This window comes from Alligator mississippiensis, chromosome 4, assembly GCF_030867095.1.
Source record: "Alligator mississippiensis isolate rAllMis1 chromosome 4, rAllMis1, whole genome shotgun sequence".
Lineage (NCBI taxonomy): Eukaryota > Metazoa > Chordata > Crocodylia > Alligatoridae > Alligator > Alligator mississippiensis.
The window spans coordinates 77,801,112-77,818,321 of record NC_081827.1 but is presented as its reverse complement, the minus strand read 5'-3'; the positions used below and the strand labels follow the sequence as shown (position 1 = coordinate 77,818,321).

The 17,210-nt window shown below is 42.2% G+C and overlaps 2 protein-coding genes across 3 annotated transcripts in view; both read right to left on the bottom strand.

The window, feature by feature from the left end:
- The window catches only part of OTOGL (otogelin like), a 187,301-nt gene extending 175,196 nt beyond the window's left edge, over positions 1–12,105 (bottom strand). The window contains exons 1-3 of the mRNA XM_059726122.1: positions 3,417–12,105; positions 2,336–2,375; positions 1,278–1,326 (exon numbers count right to left, since the gene is read on the bottom strand). Coding sequence (XP_059582105.1) covers positions 1,278–1,326; positions 2,336–2,375; positions 3,417–3,495 — 168 coding nt within the window. The 5' untranslated portion in view covers positions 3,496–12,105. The remainder of the gene's footprint in view (positions 1–1,277; positions 1,327–2,335; positions 2,376–3,416) is intronic.
- A 97-nt stretch (positions 12,106–12,202) lies between these two features.
- Positions 12,203–15,337, bottom strand: RPS16 (ribosomal protein S16). 2 transcript variants are annotated; one of them, XM_006268676.4, is made up of 6 exons: positions 15,293–15,337; positions 15,161–15,216; positions 14,514–14,615; positions 13,520–13,616; positions 12,546–12,593; positions 12,203–12,400 (listed from the first exon to the last, which is right to left on the bottom strand). In XM_006268676.4, the coding sequence occupies exons 2-6, from the start codon at positions 15,206–15,208 to the stop codon at positions 12,255–12,257; spliced, it is 441 nt and encodes a 146-aa protein (XP_006268738.1). In that variant the 5' UTR covers positions 15,209–15,216; positions 15,293–15,337; the 3' UTR covers positions 12,203–12,254. The 2 variants fall into 2 exon arrangements, with proteins under 2 accessions (XP_006268738.1, XP_006268737.1); XM_006268675.4 differs by lacking the exon at positions 15,293–15,337 and having other exon boundaries at positions 15,161–15,286.
- Positions 15,338–17,210: the final 1,873 nt, after the last annotated feature.

Sequence of the window (17,210 nt, the reverse complement as noted above, 5' to 3'; positions counted from 1 at the left end):
ACTCTTCTACCAACATTATCCATGACCTTGAACCACTCAACATTCAAAGTATTTAGAAAGAGCCTATGCTTTCTGTACTAGAAATACCTCACCTATTTAATCATACAATAGCATTTTCTTTTTCTGTGAATAAGTCAGTTTGGCAGCTCAGTCTCATTCTGTGACTATTCCAGGTTTTTCTCTCCTCCTCAGTCATTTCCAACTGACAAGCTCCCAGTTTACAAGAGAAATTCGTACTAGTTCCTCAGCACATTACTTTACTCTCCTTGTTAACCAGGGAGGTTCCAGTTTGTCCCTAGGGGAAAAGTCCTGATGTTACTGCTCTTTTTCAATTAATATCATACTCTCCCACCTACTCTGTCCCAACCAAAACTGCCTTCAGCCTTCACATTATTTTTAACAGTCACAGGTCCTTAATTTTGCCATTAATCGTCTATTAAATCCACTAATAGGACATGTCTGTACAGACCCATTTTATCCTAAAACATGTCTTATTGCAAGGTGCACCAGGCACAATTCAGCACATCATCACTCCAATATAAGCAGGTGTAACAGTCTCAGCTGGAAAAGGCACTGTGGTCTTGAGGCAAAGAAACTCAGCTAGCTTTCAGAAGACGCAAGTTAAATTCCTGGTCTTAATTTTCTGCATGACCCTGCACAAGTCACCTTCTTGCTCTCTAGAACTCAGTCGCCATAGCTGTAGAATAGGGTAATAGCCATGCTTGGGTTTTTCAGGCTGGTATTTTCACAAATGGTTAAGTCAGGTGCCACTATATTTCAGATTAAACTCAACCAGGTGCACTGTACAGCAATGAGGCAATGGGAGGAAGGGAACAACCTTCAGAGGCACAGAGTGTATTCTGAGAGCCTACTCCATAGCCCAGGAGTACCTGTCACAATGACACCATTTGCAAAATTGTTCATCTACAATTTCAGTACTGTCCTTTTCACCAGCCACTAACAGCGCCCTGGGTCTTTCTGTTTGCTATCACAAAAGATTTAACAGTCAAAGCCACCAGTTTTCCCCTTGGTGTGTGCCAGTCTGTCTGTTGCAGAGAATAATTCATAACACATTGTGCTGAAGAATAAATGAATAAAGCTGTAGAGGCTTTAAGTTTGGGAGAAGCAGGTATGGAAAAGCTTCTCCTTCTCATCTCTGTTTTATTATTACCATTTCCATTCTCCTCTACAAAGGCTTCATTGTGGCAATAGCAAAGCCCCACTGCAGAAAGGAGGAGGTTCTCTCCCCCACTCTCTCTCTCCGAGGTATGACCTACCTCTGCTGCTAAGAGATCTCTTTTCTGTCGTGTTGCATTAAACTCATTTCTGGAAGAAAACAAAAAGGATCTTGTATAATCAAAGGTCCCTGGTGCAACATGAATAAGCAGCTCCCTAGGGAGAGGTGTTTCTCTCTGATTTCCATCACTTTATCAAAGAGGTCTTTCTTGGGTTAACATTTAAAAAGGTGACTTTTTTTCTTTTGTAGTCTCATTTTACAGAATTCAGGAGTACTCAGATCTCTGTTCTTGAACACGAGCTCCTTGTTTAGGGAGGTACCTGCTGTTTACAGGGAAGGGGAGATAAGCAAATTGAGTTTATTTTATGGGATACAATATTGTGAAACTGTTTCATTGGTGCAGTACATACAGATGGTGGTAAGGTAACGCCACTGCTGTATGCATGTGCTATCATCATCTATCTCCCTGCAATAGCCATTTACTTTTTTTAAACATAAATGGCCTCCAACTACAAAGTATTCCTAGTTTTCATTTCACATTATATAATAGGCACGTATTGATTAGATGTACTAGAAGTAATTAGAGGTACATTGATGAGATCCAATCCTGTTTCTACTGATGTTAAATGGCACATTTCCAAGACTTCAACAGAATTGGGAATTAGAGAATGGGTTTATTTGCTTATAAACAATTGCACATAACTGGTCTGAAAAGGGATTTTTCAGATAAAGTGCATTTATGGGTACCTTCTTTACACATGGAATTAAACTTACATTTTACTATTATTTTTTTTTCAAACAAAAGAACAATCATTATATAAAACATGAATCCCCTCATTCTTTGAACTTGGCTAAGACCACAGGAATATCATCCTTTTGTAATCACCCAGGCAGCACATTAGTGTTTCTACAACAGATCTGCACCTTTAATCACTTCTTCCCATTAACACTTTCCAAGGAATTAGCATTTTACATCTTAGTTACTGGAAATTGTAAATGAGCTCTATGCAAGACATAATTTTAGTTCCACAATTTTCATTATATTTGTTCCAGGTATACTGTCTTGAAATACTCTACAGATGAAGAATGCAGACTCACCTCAGTGTTCTTTTCAAAAGAGAGAACTTGCAATAAGATCCTGTTAGATAAAAAGTCATTGAATGAAACATTTTTGTTTCCTTCTGCTTACTTTGATAGCAACTACTAATTTGTTATACATTTATAAAATATGTTTAACCTTTGATCTTTACAAAAATTGCTAATTACTGTAATTTTTCCAGAAAAATCTTTATGGAGGCTTAATCTTTCAGTGGAATTTGGAAATATCCCTACCCAAGGCAGAAATATTTTTTTCTTTCGAGTAATTGACGCATTACTTATTCATCGTTGGATCCTCAGTGTGTGCTTAGATAGAGGCTGAGCAGCTTTTACCTCCCTCTTTAATGAATAGAAAGTGCTCAGCTCCTTGCACAATTGAACAAAATCTGAAATACAGAAAGTGCTCAGAACAGCTCAGGATCAGACTTTCAGTATGACTTCCAATGCTTCTGAAAATAATTAATAGTTGTAAAATTTTATTCCAATCTATTTAAGCCTCTCACTAGCTTCGCTGCAGATTTACTTTTTATTTTAAAAATATTTCACTTTCAATATCTCACTGTGAAAGTATCAAGGCTTTAGAAAACTCTGTTATTCTAGGGAATCTGTCTTCAGTATCTATTTTTACCATATGTGTTTACAACAGCACAGAGAGTTTCTATAATCACGACATCAAATATTTACACTAACATCCTAAAAAAGGTTCAAACCAAAGTTTCAAGCAAGTGTAGCCCAAAATCTTGAGCAAGGTCAGATCTTGTTTATAAAGTACCACCTTTGACAGTGAGGCAAGAAAACCAAGAAAAACTAATTTTGTTCTTTACTAATCATTTTCCAATAAAATTTAAGCTTTCAAATTTAAGCCTGAAAGCTTAAATTTTATTGGAAAAATGTTAAGTCATATTTACTTTCAAAAACAGTCAATGTGTGTGATGTAGAGCTGTTTAGTCTGTCACAATTTTTTTTAAAGTCATGTGGTAGAACCATATTTGCTTTACAGTAAAAGTGAGAACAAGCAAATTACTGAAATGGTTATGTTTTTCTGAAAGGTATAGCGTAAGAATTGAGCATAAATTCTTACCTTGCAGAGAGAACAGCAGTGAATGAACCAAGAATATGCTCCAAGGTATCATTAAATTGAGTTTTCCCACAATGTTCATTTCAATATAGCTTCTTAGGATGAAATTTATCCAAATTGATGGTCTTAATTATGATGGCATCTTAGACCTGTGCGTGTCTGCAGCGAGTTTAAGCCTTTTATGAATTCAGATTTCAGTTAGATGCATTGAAAATAATGTTTTGGGAAAAAAGAAGAAAAAATATCAAACTTTGTAGCTGGATACAATTTCTGGAGCTTTCCAAGTGTCAGGTATAAAAACGTTTTTGGCTCCTTCTCTCTTGTTAGTAGTGCATTGTTAACTCCTCAGCAGTCTGTATTACTTACACTAGACCTGCAAGTCTTACTACTGCTTGGACTGAATGAAGCCTTTATAACATTTGTTGATAGTGACATACAAAGAAATTCTGCCTTGTCATGACGTGTTGAGAGATTCCCTTCTCCCGCCCCAAACAGTGATCACTGCATATTTTGAAGCTTGTTCTAATTAAAACTGCTGTCCTTTCTGTAGTTTATTATAGTGAGACGTTTTAGAGTACAGACTTAAAATCATGTGGTCATATATAAATAATGTATAATGTATTAATTCAAAGTGAATCACTAAACAACACTTTTTTTTAAATCCTCATGATTTTGTCACGCAAGAACTTCCGCAAAAGTTTGTCATTTGTTTTTTAGGAAAAAAAGTCTTAAGAGTTCTCATACATAACAAAAAGGAGCCTGGAATTTGATAGTTCAGATACCTGTAATTTGGGGGAAGTGGGTTAATCAGCTTGAGAATATTATATTTATATTAGCCTTTGATGAAGATGAATATGAACAAAGGAAAGATACTATCTAGTTTTAGGGTTAGCCTAACCCTAAAACTTCACTCTCTAACTGAATCTTAAAAGATATACCAGTACTTTTTTAAAGACATATGTTGCTAATCTAAAACACGATTTACCATATTTCTGTGATCTCCTTTCCTCCTAGCCTTCTGTCCTTATGTCTTTGAAGACACTGATAGACTCATTTACACCAGGATTGAACCTCGCCAATACACGCTACAAATTGCTATATTTACTAGCATTCTGTACTTACTGATTAGTAATTCATTGGTTTAAATATTGGGTTAACTCTGAGCCTAATGAAAACAATTAATTGTCTTTAACCAAGCCAGGATTTGATTGAATACCTTCATTCTATAAAGCTGCATAAAGTATAAAAAAAAACAGCTTATTTATGATACATTCATGTCAAGAATATATTGTATTTTCACTGCAAAACTTTGAGAAGTTTATAAACTTAAGATAAGTCAACTTTAGATGCATCCATTTTGATTTTTAAATCACATATCAACAACGTTACTGTAAAGGAATTTAAGGAAGAGTGCTAATTGCATCTCAATAGGTCATTTCGGATAAAATACAGAAAAATACTGTCCCTCTTTTTTTAAAGAAAAAAATTATTTTGTACATTTGACAAAATTGTGATTAGGCAGTTCCCATTTTGGGTAGGGTCTCTTACAGAACAGGAAATTGACATTGACACAGACATTACCATCAACTACCTTTAACTATTGTTTAGGCACCGAGTGGATGGCTTTTAGTTATCTTTGACATATTTAAAAGCAGATATATAAAAAAAGAAATAAAAAGCATCAGATTAGAAACCATAGACATCAACCAAACAGCATTTCTTGCATATATACTCCTCTCCCCAAATGCCTGAGATATACTTTTCAGTGAAACTCAAAGATGGTACTGGAAAGTTTTTTGTGCCAGTGTGAATTTAGATGTTGGTGGCCTTTCATATAGAATTTCCTACCAGCAGCTCTCTGCTACCCTCCAGTGGAAGCACTCTCACTTGAGAGAGAGGTAATTAGCCATACGGAAAGAGAAGTAGTCACTTGGCAGGTCACAGGGTATTTTAGGACTCTGTAATTTCAAAGCCAACATCAGACCAACACGGCTACAACCAACACCCCCCCCCCACCAAAGCCAACACCATAAGCTTTATCCAAAAATCCAAGACAAGCGAACACAGGCTCTGGATCACTGCTGTTCTAGAAAAAGGCATGGCTTATTAAACGGGCTGTTGCAGTCTCCACTTTCTTCTCTTTCCCTGTTAGTTTAAATTGTAGCTGAACAAAAATTACATTGCAGTAACTTTTAAGAAGGACTCTTAGCAATTAGCATAACATAATTTTTCAAGTTATTTAGTCCTCTATATTTTGGTATTATTTTAGAAATTATCTTAAGGTCATTTAAAATATTTACTTTCTCTTTTAATGGTGTCTTATTTCATGCTCTCACTTTTTACTTTCTAGAAGCAACATGGCTATTCCTATTGGAAACCATCTTCCCCAAAACCTTCATCCTAAGATTTTACTTGATGTCTCCAGCTGTGCGGCAGGAGTCTTATAGAGCACATTTTGGTATATTTGAATGGAGCAAAGTAATATGCTGTATCCTGGATACAGAAAAGTAAAAGGATACATTATAAACTGTGCCATGACAGCTCTGCCAGCTACCAGGAAAGATACAATGAGCATGAACAGTGATGTGATCATCTGTCCACTAAGAGGTGGTGAAAAACTCCTATATATTTCAGGAAACTGATGGGATTTTGGTGGCAATAACTTTACATCACTAAACCAGCAATGCGAAGTTAAAAGCTTTCAAATATCATCACTAATTCTTTAATCGTTCGGTCTTCCATGTCAATTAAGATCTTTGGATCATGGAATATGAATATATTCATCTTTCCTTTCCTCATCTTTTACGAGCAAAGAGGCCCTAAAGTAACCATTATCCAATCCATTATTTACATCACACACAATTATGCTGCACATAGGTGACTCTATTGGATGCTTTTAATACAAGGTAACTCATGTGTTCCATCCTAATAAAAACCACACAACTACCTACCAAACAATTACTGCAGACCAGATTATGAGAATACTTGGTACTTAACTGGGCCAAATCTCACAATCTTGAAGTGTCTCTGTACTGAAATGCATCATAGTAGATTATAAAATATACTAAGATTTGATAACATGGATGTGTCAGAAGTGATAGGGTCCCCAATCAGTCTTTCAATCTTCTCTTTCTCTGCTTTGCTAACCTCTCTTTCCTTCTGTCATCTCTCTTCCCAAAATGACAGTGTCTTCTTAGGATGCCTTCATTTTGGTATTGTTGCTCTTTAATCACCCCTTGTTCCCATCACAATCTTGTTCTCAAAAGTCCTCTCAACCCTTCTCTCTTACCTGGGGCTAAGAGATTATTTATGGCCAACTGGTGGTATGCGGACCAAGGAGGGGACAGGTAACACAGTGGCAGACAGGGCAGGGAGATCAGGCAGGGAGCACAGAGCACTGGGTGGGAGCAGAAAGAGTGGACAAATAGAAATACAGACTAGAGCAGTGATTATCAACCAGGGTGTCCTGGCACCCTGGGGTGCCAGAAGATCCTCTGAAGAATGCCCTGAGGTAAGAAGAGATCAGAGGTGTGAGGAAGGAAGTGCAGGCTCAGGCTTGACCCTGCCTGGAAAGTCCTACTCCCCCAACGCCTGGGCCTTCTGAAAGGTAAACACTAATATGTAGTTTTTGCAATTGAGTGCCACTCAATTCACAAGTTAGGTTGAGGCGCCTCAAGTCCAAAAATTTTGAAAACCACTGGACTAGATAAAAAGTGGATAATTAACTGGTTGAATCATCATACTCCATGGCTCAATATTTAGCTGGGAGTAGGGTTCTCCAGATGGTCTGTCATGGGCCTAGTATTAATTAGGGCTGCGCAAAATCTTGCCAGGCATTTTGACGCATTTTGAGCTTGAAACAGCAAAATCGAAACAAAACAAAATGCTTCGAAACAGCTTCAAACCTAAACCAAACGAGGGCAGGCATACAAAACGTTTCAAAACATTTAGTTTCGAAGCCAGGCTTACTAGGCTTCAGCACTGGTCCCAGCTGACAGCAGCAGCTTCCTGTCATCCAGCACACAGATGGGGGCGGGGTTTGCAGCATGACTTGGCCCCATCTGCCAGGTATCTGCTGCCTCTGCCAGCAGATACCGGGAGGGGGGGGGCGGCGGCGCATGGGAGATGCTGGAGCTCGGTGGGGGCTGCATAGGAGATTGTAGCCAAGGAGAGAGACATGCGGGGGGCACTAGGACCGGGTGGGACAAGCAAACTGAGCTTCCTCTCACTGGGGCACAGATCCAGGTGCTCATACCCCCAGGAGGGCTGCTGGGCTGTGCCAGATTCCTTCGGGAAGCATAAGCCCCAGATCTGCGCCAGATGACAGGAGGCTCAGGCTGTTGCCTGGGACTGGTGCTGGGCACAGCCCATGCCCAGTGCCAGGGAACATTGCTGCTGCCGTCAGTCAGCAGCAGCCTCCTGTCATCCAGGGAGGAGTTCGGCACAGCCCCGCAGCCCTCCTGGGGGTGCAAGCCCCTGAATCTCCATGCCGGTAGACAAGAGGTTGCCAGGCGGCAGCAGCAATCTTCCCCAGTACTGGGTGCGAGCTGCACCCAGTCCCAGGCAGCAGCCTGAGCCTCTTGCCACCTGGAGCAGATCAGGGGGTTTGCGCCCCCGGGAGGAGTCTGGCAAAGCCGGGCAGCCACCCCAGGGGTGCAAGCCCCTGGGTCTGTGCCCTGGTGAGAGGAAGCTCAGCCTGCTTGTCCCATCTTTGGACTGGGACCCCCTTGCTCGCCTCCCTGCCCGGCTGCAGCCCCTCCACAGCTTACCAGCATCAGCAGCCGCGCTCCTGGCTCCCTGCACAGCCGGGGGACAGCGTGGCTTGCCCCAGGTGCCAGGTATCTGCCACAATGCACTGCTGCTGCCCGGCTTGGCACAGGCTCCTGTGCTTTCAGGCAGCTCTGGGCTGTCACTTGGGGCTGCGTGCCATCTGCGGGGACCACCGGCCATGCTGGCCCAGGTCCTGCATGCATGAGGCCTGTGCACTGCTTCTGTGGACACAGGACCCAGGCCTGTATGGCCAGCTGTCCCCGTGAGCGGCACACAGCCCCAGCTGACAGCCCAGAGCTGCCTGAAAGCACATGGCTCTACACTGAGCCAGGCAGCAGCAGTGCGCTGTGGCAGATACCTGGTGGCTGGGGCCAAGCTGCGCTGCACCCCACCATACAGGGGAGCAAGACCGTGGCTACTGCTGCTGGTAAGCTGCTGGGTGGGGGGACTGCAACTGAGCAGGGAGCAGGTGCCTTTCCCAGGTGTGACAAGCAGGCTGAGCTTCCTCGCCCCAGGGCACAGATCCCAGGCCTTGCACCTCCAGGGCTGCTGGACTGTGCCAGACTCCTTCTGGGGGTGTGAGCCCCTGGATCTGCACTGGGCACAGCCCACGCTCAGTGCCTGGGAAGATTGCTGCTGCCGCTAATTCGGGACAGCCTCCTGTCATCCAGCAAAGCTCTGCGGGCCTCCTGGGGGTGAGAGCCCCCAGATCTGCGCTGGATGAGAAGGCTCAGGCTGCAACTGCAGCAGCAATCTTCTCTGGGCACAGGCTGCACCCAGCACTGGTACCAGTCCCAGGTGGGATAAACAGCCTGAGCCTCCTCTCATCGGGGTGCAGATGCAAGGGCTCACACCCCCGGGAGTGCTGCTGGGCTATGCCTGACTCCTCCCAGGGGTGTGAGCCCCAGGATTTGTGCCAGATGAAAGGAGGCTCAGCCTGCTGCCAGTGCTGGGCATAGCCTGTGCACAGTGCCAGGGAAGACTGCTGCTGGCACCAGTCCCAGGCAGCAGCGGCAGCCTCCTGTCATCTGGCATGCAGATCTGGGGGCTCACACCCCCCGGACTCGGGCACAGCCCTCCCGAGGGTGCAAGCCCCCAGATCTGCATGCCAGATGACAGGAGGCTGCTGCTGCCAGCAAGCGTCAGGACTCTTGGTTTGAACAATTTGAGGTGCAGTTTCCCAGAAACCTCTGCACTTATCTCCTTGAAACTTGGCAGGCTTCATGCCTGCAGAAGGGGCTACCATCTCTGCAATTTTCATTCAAATCAGGCAAAAAAATGACAAAACTTTAGGCATTTCCATGATTCCCCATTATAGCCTATGGGCAAAACAATGAAACAACGAAACAGTTTTGACAAAATGAAACAGGACAGTGCTTCGAAACAAAATGACAAAACTAAAGTCCCTTCAAAACGGTTAAACAGACGTTGAAAGAAAAAGATGGTGTTTCACACAGCCCTAGTAATATCTTCATTAATCATCTGGATGACAGAATCAAGTGCATGCTTAGCAAATTTGCAGACAGCAAGAAGTTGGGTGGCATTACAGCCCTTCTGGATTTAGGGATACAATCCAAAAAATTTCCAATCAATCTGAAGTCCTGCACCTGGGATGGAATAATTGTACACACAAGTACAACCTGCGAAATGACTGGTTAGGCTGCAGTACTGCAGAAAGAGACCTGGGTGCGATAATGGATAAGAAGCCGAGACAACCATGTACCAAAGTAAAGCCAACAGCATCCTGTGCTGTACTAAGACAGGAGTGTTGCTTGCAAATCAGGGAAAGTGACTTTTTCACTATATTCAGCACTGCTGAGGCCTCACTTGGGAGTACCACTTGGGAGTACTGTGTCCAGTGTTGGGTGCCACGCATTTAAAAAAAAAAAAAAAATGGACCAATTGGAAGGAGTCCAGGACAGAGGAGCAAAAATAATTAGGTTCCTGGAAAGTAACACAGATGAGGAGAGGCTGAAAGAATGAGGGAAAACTAAGGGAATCTTGATAAATCTTCAAATACTTGAAGGGCAATTAGAGAAGATGGAAATGGGCTTTTCTGTGGCCACAGCTGACAGGACTACGAACAATAGCTTCAAGTTGCAGCAGAGGAAATTTAGATTGAAGATTGGGAGGAACTCTCTATGACAGGAGGCAACCATTGGAACAAGCTACCTAGAGAAACTCCAGAACCTTTACACTAAGAGTGGTCCTTGACTAACTCATCCCAACCAAGTGTCTATAACCTTCTCTTGAAAATTTTTATCTGGAGCAAGGGCTGGACTAGATGATCTTATGAGATTTTCTTCCAGCCTTACTTCCTCCAGGAAGAGGAAGATCAGAGTGGAACTCATGGAGGCTGTGGTGAATTTATAGTATGCCTGTCAAAGGTTATATCATCATTAGTACCCTGAAAATACGAGGTGACTCTACTTAAATCTGTGCCACATGTTAAAGTGCTATCACTATAATTCTGTTAAAACAAAATCCATAACAGCTTAACTAGGGCTTTCCAAGGTACAAAACCATTCCTCAGACTAACAGGTTTGAATGGTGATGAATGAGGTCAACATACAACCTGCCTTCCTGTGACAAAAACACCATTTGGCTCCATTCTGAGACTTTAGTTAAATATACTAATTGAAAATTCACAATATCTTGTTGAAGCATCTACCATTAATTCAGAATCTTTTTAACACTTCCCAAATTTAACTTTGAAAAAATATTATTCACGACATATAATATTCCTTATTCCTCTAGCTCACTTTGTCATTTTTTCTCCTGCAAATACCAACAAGGACAAATTTTAGTTTATCAACACAAAAATTAAATTAAATTACATTACTTCAAGACAACCTATCTGAAGAGAAGGGTTTTCCAAATTAAATTAATAACCTATTAGAACAGAGAAGTCTAGACAGGAGCGTAATACTATAAAAGACTTAGAGATCGTAAAGGAAATATCAAGCCTTAGTTTGTTATACATTTATCAAAAAAAAAAAACAACCAAAAACAACCCCTCAAAACTACTATGCAGTTCCTATGTGCCTTAAAATACAGGCATATCACATCATGGAGCAGTTTAATTATCCCCGACTGTGGTATAATTCAGTCATTTATGTACAAAATTTATGCAATACAGAGCAGCAGAAAGTGATGAGGAACAACAGAGGCATGTTAAGACTTATGAACCTGTCTCAACAAAAGGACTAAGAAGGGAAAGGAATTATTTAAAAAGGTACAGTGTGGTACAGAGGTTGACAAAATGAAATTATGATAAGTCATAAACATATCTTTCAAACAGTGAAATGAATTCAGTTGCACAAGAGTATCTGTAAAAGCACAAAGCAGGAATTCTATACACAGGTAGAGAAATATGTAAGAGAGGCATTCTCCAACTGTTTCTCTAAAAACATAAATTGTGTATGTGAAATCAAGCATTGATTTTTATAATATGCAAAACAGCACCTTTCAGTAAAGTCTTAAAAACTAACTATAATACTCCATGGACATGAAGTATGCTTTACCTCAGAGATCCCCACCCCATGAGTTTGACTACTAACAATTTATCTGATAAATTTGACTGGTAAACTTATCTTTGGCCATAGCCAGACACGCCCACTTCCCAAATTTTGGGTCCCCGTTAGATCGTTTTTTTGTTAACGATATATTTAAATTAGAATAAACGACATTGCGCAGGAATTAACAAGATGTGTTCATGCATTCAGCATTCCATTTAGAAAAGTCTTCTTAAAATGATAGAAAATGTATTCATTTATGATTTGGGGGAAGGGGTTAAGTGCATTCCTGGGGAGAGGCGGAAAGAGTGGGCAAGGATTAGGAGGCAGAACCTCAAACTGAAGAAATTACCCTTATTAAATTTAATTTGGTTAACAAATTGGAGAAGTGTAAAATCATACACTTAAGTCATATCACACACAAGACGTCTCCACCCTTAATAAAAATACACTGAAGAATTTTTGCCAATACGAAAACATTATAGATTTAGAAACTTGCAAGTATTTACCAAATTTTCACCAGATTTATTATAAGATACTGGAGTACAGAATAATTTTAACGGTAAGACTTCTGGTAGCGTGCACGGGCACCAGGTCCACCAAACTTCTTGGACTCGCAGCGACGAGGATCTGCGACCAGCAAAGTCCTATCGTACTGGATTAAGATGTCTTTGATTTCCTTCTTAGATGCTTCATCAACATCTGAAAAAGTAAGAGATTGCGTCTGTGTGGTTCTATGAACTTCACACAGAATGGATATACACATATGTAGCACTCTGTGTTATAGCTCAGAAGCTATGTATTTACTTCTGGACCAGCAGAACACAAATCGGAAGAACAAACTTACATTTCTGGTAGTAAGCCACCAATGCTTTGGAAATAGCTTGACGAATAGCTGTTGAGGAAAAAGACAAAGTTAGTAACACTGAATTCAGGCTTGTAAAGTAAGAGGAAAGTATAAAATATGGCAAAGTTTTTTTCCCCTACTGAGAGAAGCTTGTAAGCAGAATGCCCATACTGTGCGACACAAGCTTGAAGTTCCATCCATGCATTTAACCATCATCTTTGAAAAGGGGCATGTAAACCAATGCGAGAGGCAACGATTTTCTGGGGTGGTATTTTTTTATTGAACCATGTGCATAGTTGGGAGAAGTTTCAGCAGTGAAGCCTGGGAACTCCTGGTATATCTGTAATTGCTCCTCTACCCGATACTTCCCTTTTCTATCACCATTAAAAAAACTAATAGATTTGAATAACTGTTACAAAAATTAATTAGATGAAGTTTAGGGTTAAAACATTCACCTGTTCCCTATGCATCTTTAAATCAGGTTATTTTACTTATTCAGGCACAACCCAACAGACCAATAGTTGTGAAAATTAAACTGTTTATGTAATGCAAGTAAGCTGAAAACAAAAGTTCCAATTTTGTTATTTTTGAGTGATTTAGAATGAAACTAACTGCTTGATTTATTCCAAAGGTTAGAAAATATTTGTTGAACTTGAAACTGCTAGATGTTATGTTTTATTATTAGCCTACAGATCAACAGCTTTCCTCCTCGAAATCCATTGTTCTGATCAAGTTGAAGCATACTGCCAGAAGTTTCATAACTCCATATCTCCATAAAATTCAAAGAATGTCACATAGTGACACAGTTAAAAAGATACAATCAACAACCTGCTCAATTTCAAAGCTGTATATTTAACTACTAAATTATAGTCAATTCCAAGGATATAGTCTAAACAGCATGCTCTAAATAATATCCACAATAAGTGGTTTGATTTATTCCAACCCATAAGAAGCATCACATGCATGAGTCCTACCGTAGATTTGTGCTACGTGGCCACCACCCTTAACACGGACTCTGATGTCAACTCCAGCAAAGCGTTCTTTGCCCAGGAGAAGAACAGGTTCAAGCAGCTAAAACAGACAAAAAAAAATTAAATTTTATAATAAAAAAAAAGAAGTACATACATAATCCTCAGATCCAGTTTTTTCAATAAGTTACTTCAACTTTGCAAGTAAGAAGTTACAAGACATTCTAGAAGGGGTCAACCACACCAAACCACCTCTTGGGGGGGAGGGAGGGGGGAAAGAGAGGGGCTGGGGGAAATCAGCGAGGAGTAAAAAACTCAGTGGACTGAATAGTAGACTTCAGATTAAGCATGAATCCCATTACCGAATTTGCTACCAGATTACCAGATGACCTTGTGCTAGTAGCTGTTTCAAGTACCTTTGCATCTATATCACCATTTTTTAAATGGCAAAACCTCCTTTCCAAAAGTACTGACAGTTGCTGATATTAAGCATTTTAAAAGAACTAGTTTAAAATTTTGGTATATCAGATCTAAAGCAATTTAACAGTTATTTAAATGTATTCTTAGCTCCTATCAGCACTAAGAATTCTTAAATTTCTAAAAAAATATATCCGAGAAAAATTTTGAAAAGCACCAAAGCAACCTAGAAGCTTAAATCTCTTTAAAAAATTTAACCCTATGTCTACGTTTCTTCCTCATTCTGCCAAGCAGGAGACCCAGGTTCAAGAAGCCTAATTAATTTATAACTTTTTTACATAAAGAAATGTTGCCAAAAAATCTGTGTTAAGAGCACAAACTCTAAAACAGCATAAATACCTCCAAGTGAAACACTTCCTACTAGGGGTTTGGTTTATTACAAATTTCCCAACGTCAAGATTTAAACTCCAAGACACATTTCCAAGCTGCCTGAGACTGCATGCATCTGTCCCTGAAAACAACCTCTTGCTCTCAGACATGTCAGATGAGCTGTCTCACTCTGCGGGAACACGGACTCACTTACTTTGTACTGCAGCGTTCTGGGCTCAATCATTTCCAGCGGTCTTCCATTCACTTTGATGAGGCCATTTCCTCTTTTACAATGGGCAACAGCCGTAGCTGTTTTCTGCACAGAGGGGGGGAAAATGACAACAGGTATGAGGGTGGCATCTCATGAACAGGTTAGCACAACTGCAATGAACAATTAGCATCAAACGCCCACAGTCCATGTTTCAACCTTCAGCGGCTTCTAAAGGGCTTTGGGATGCAGAGTCTGGCAGGGGCTCCCAGCCCAAAACGCCCCCCAAAATAACCAGCATGCAACAAACAAAGACTTTCAGTAAGCAGTTGCCACTAACACCCCCACCCACTTGTGCTGCCTGTGTCACCTACCCTGCAGGGAGCAGCTCCACGTGCGACTGCGGCTGGAGTATAAAGGGCAGGCCTCGAGCTCCGGCCCCCCGCTCCCTCCCTCCCTCCCACAACCGCTCCCTGGACTCGCGCATGCGGGGGGTGGACCACAGATTAGGCCCCAGATGTCGCCTCCACCCGGGACACGTGGAGCCTCCCAGGGGCGACTGCGGCCGCGCGAGACTAGGCGCCACCGTCACCGGCCGGGATGGAGGGGTGAGGTCGGGCCGGGCCGCGCGGCGCCGCCGGCCGTGCACTCACCTTCCGCCCGAAAACCTGGACGCTCTGCAGAGGCCCCTTGGCCGGCATCGCTCCTCCTGTAAGACACGCGGGGTGAGCCTGCGGGTGAAGCGGGAGGGGGCGGGGAGGGCCTGGAGCGCGGCGGACACTCACCCTCCACTAGCAGCTGCAGCAGGAAAAGAAAGAACGGGGTTTCCGAGCCGCGCCTCAGGGGCCGCCTGCCGCAAAGTGCGACCGCACTTCCGCTTCGCGACGGCCGCGACCTCGCTCCACGGCTGCACGCGCGGCTCGCAAGCGCCGGGGCGGGGCGACAACCTCCAACGTCAGAGTGAGGCGGGTGGGGCTCCGGCTGCACTGGCAGTGAAGCGAGGGGAGCCTCGCCTCGTCTCGTCCCGTCCCGTCCCGCACGAAATGGGGCCTTAGACGCGCGAGCCGTGTTTGTCCCGCCGCCGCCGGGCCCTGAGCTCGGCCTGGGCCTCGGCCTGCGCTGCCGCCTGGGGCTGCTTGCTAAGAGGTTGCCTAGCTGCTTATACTTGCTTCACCAAGTTTTGAGCTGGGCACATTTTGCTTGTGAGGTGAATGTGATAACCACGTTACAGCGCGCACAAAAGTGCAGAAACTGTGCTTTTTGCCCAACTTTTTGCACACTAAAAACTGCCAGAGCAGCTGCTTTTAAGCCTCTCGCTTTGCACGTTCTTGCATCCCTTTGCCCACAGGACGTCAACGAAGCTCTGTGCAGGTTCAGAGGATCCATCTGCATTTAACTTTTGGCATGATCTGAGTTTTGCCTCATTTCTCATGTACAAGAGCATGGGATCCACCCAGGAATACCGCATCTTGTGTGGGCCTAAATATTTTAAATTGAAGATGGAATATTGCATGGAGCTGCCCCTGCCAACAACACTAATGATGTGGGGAATCCACTTCTGTATTAAAAGATACTGATACTCTTGAACAGATGTTGAATTATAAATATATGTCTATATTTTATATAGACAAGTGTAACTTGTCTTTAAACAGCCTCCCACCCCTATGATCTCTAGTATTAAGCATGGACAGCTGAACAATTTGAGTCAGTTGCGCAGAGATTTAAACATGTACTTAGCTTTATGCACCAAGTAGTTAATTCCATTGAAGTAAATGGTTCTACTCACAGTTTAAAAAGATATGCTCATATTTAAACTTGTGTATTATTGAGGCCCCAAATGTGAACTTTAAACATTTGTTAAGTGTTTAACCTTAACTCCATATACAAACCTGAGCTTAAGTATCAGGTATGCTATTAAATAACACTGTCTAATCATATTGCTAATAACTTCTCCTTGTTTTGCTTTCTTAGATTCTGCAATATTCATCCCTGCTCAGGTACTCAGCTGCTACAAGTCTCACCTAAAATCTAGAAAATTCATGCTGTAGATACAGTGCATAAAGTTGACTATATACCTTTCCATTTTCTAGTAGCAATGTATAGAGGTGATGAGCTTAGTTGTACATTTCTAATCCATTTAATAATTCCTCCACCCCCAACCCGGCAGATTTTAGAAACCATTTAATTTTTAAGTCTTATACTGCAGGATCAGATATGTATCATTACAGAGGTCAGTTCCAGCTGCCATAACGGCCATAGCAGAAGCGTTCATGTCATGGCCCCTGTCAGATTCCAACAAATCTGCTAAATAACTTGTTATTAGCAACCTCAGATGTGCACGATTCTGAAAGAAAGTCTACTTTATGACAAGGACATAAGGAGAAGAAGGGAAAGAAAATAGGTCACAGGATTATAGGAAAGCAGGGGGCTGGGGTGGTGTGGGCAGTAAAGCGCACAATGGACAGCCCAGACGTTGCAAGTCTGAGGCCATAGCAGAAGCACTCAATCAGCAGCACTGTAAGATTCCAACAAATCTGCAAATTCTGCTCAATACCTTATCACAAGGACACGAAAAAGGAAAGGATAGGAAAGTAAGGCTGGAAGAGACCTCATGAAAGAGCTGGTAATAAACTGTTAACGAGATGATATAATTAATGACAAAAGCCCCCCTAATTGATTAACAATATAGATGTTAAGACTCCC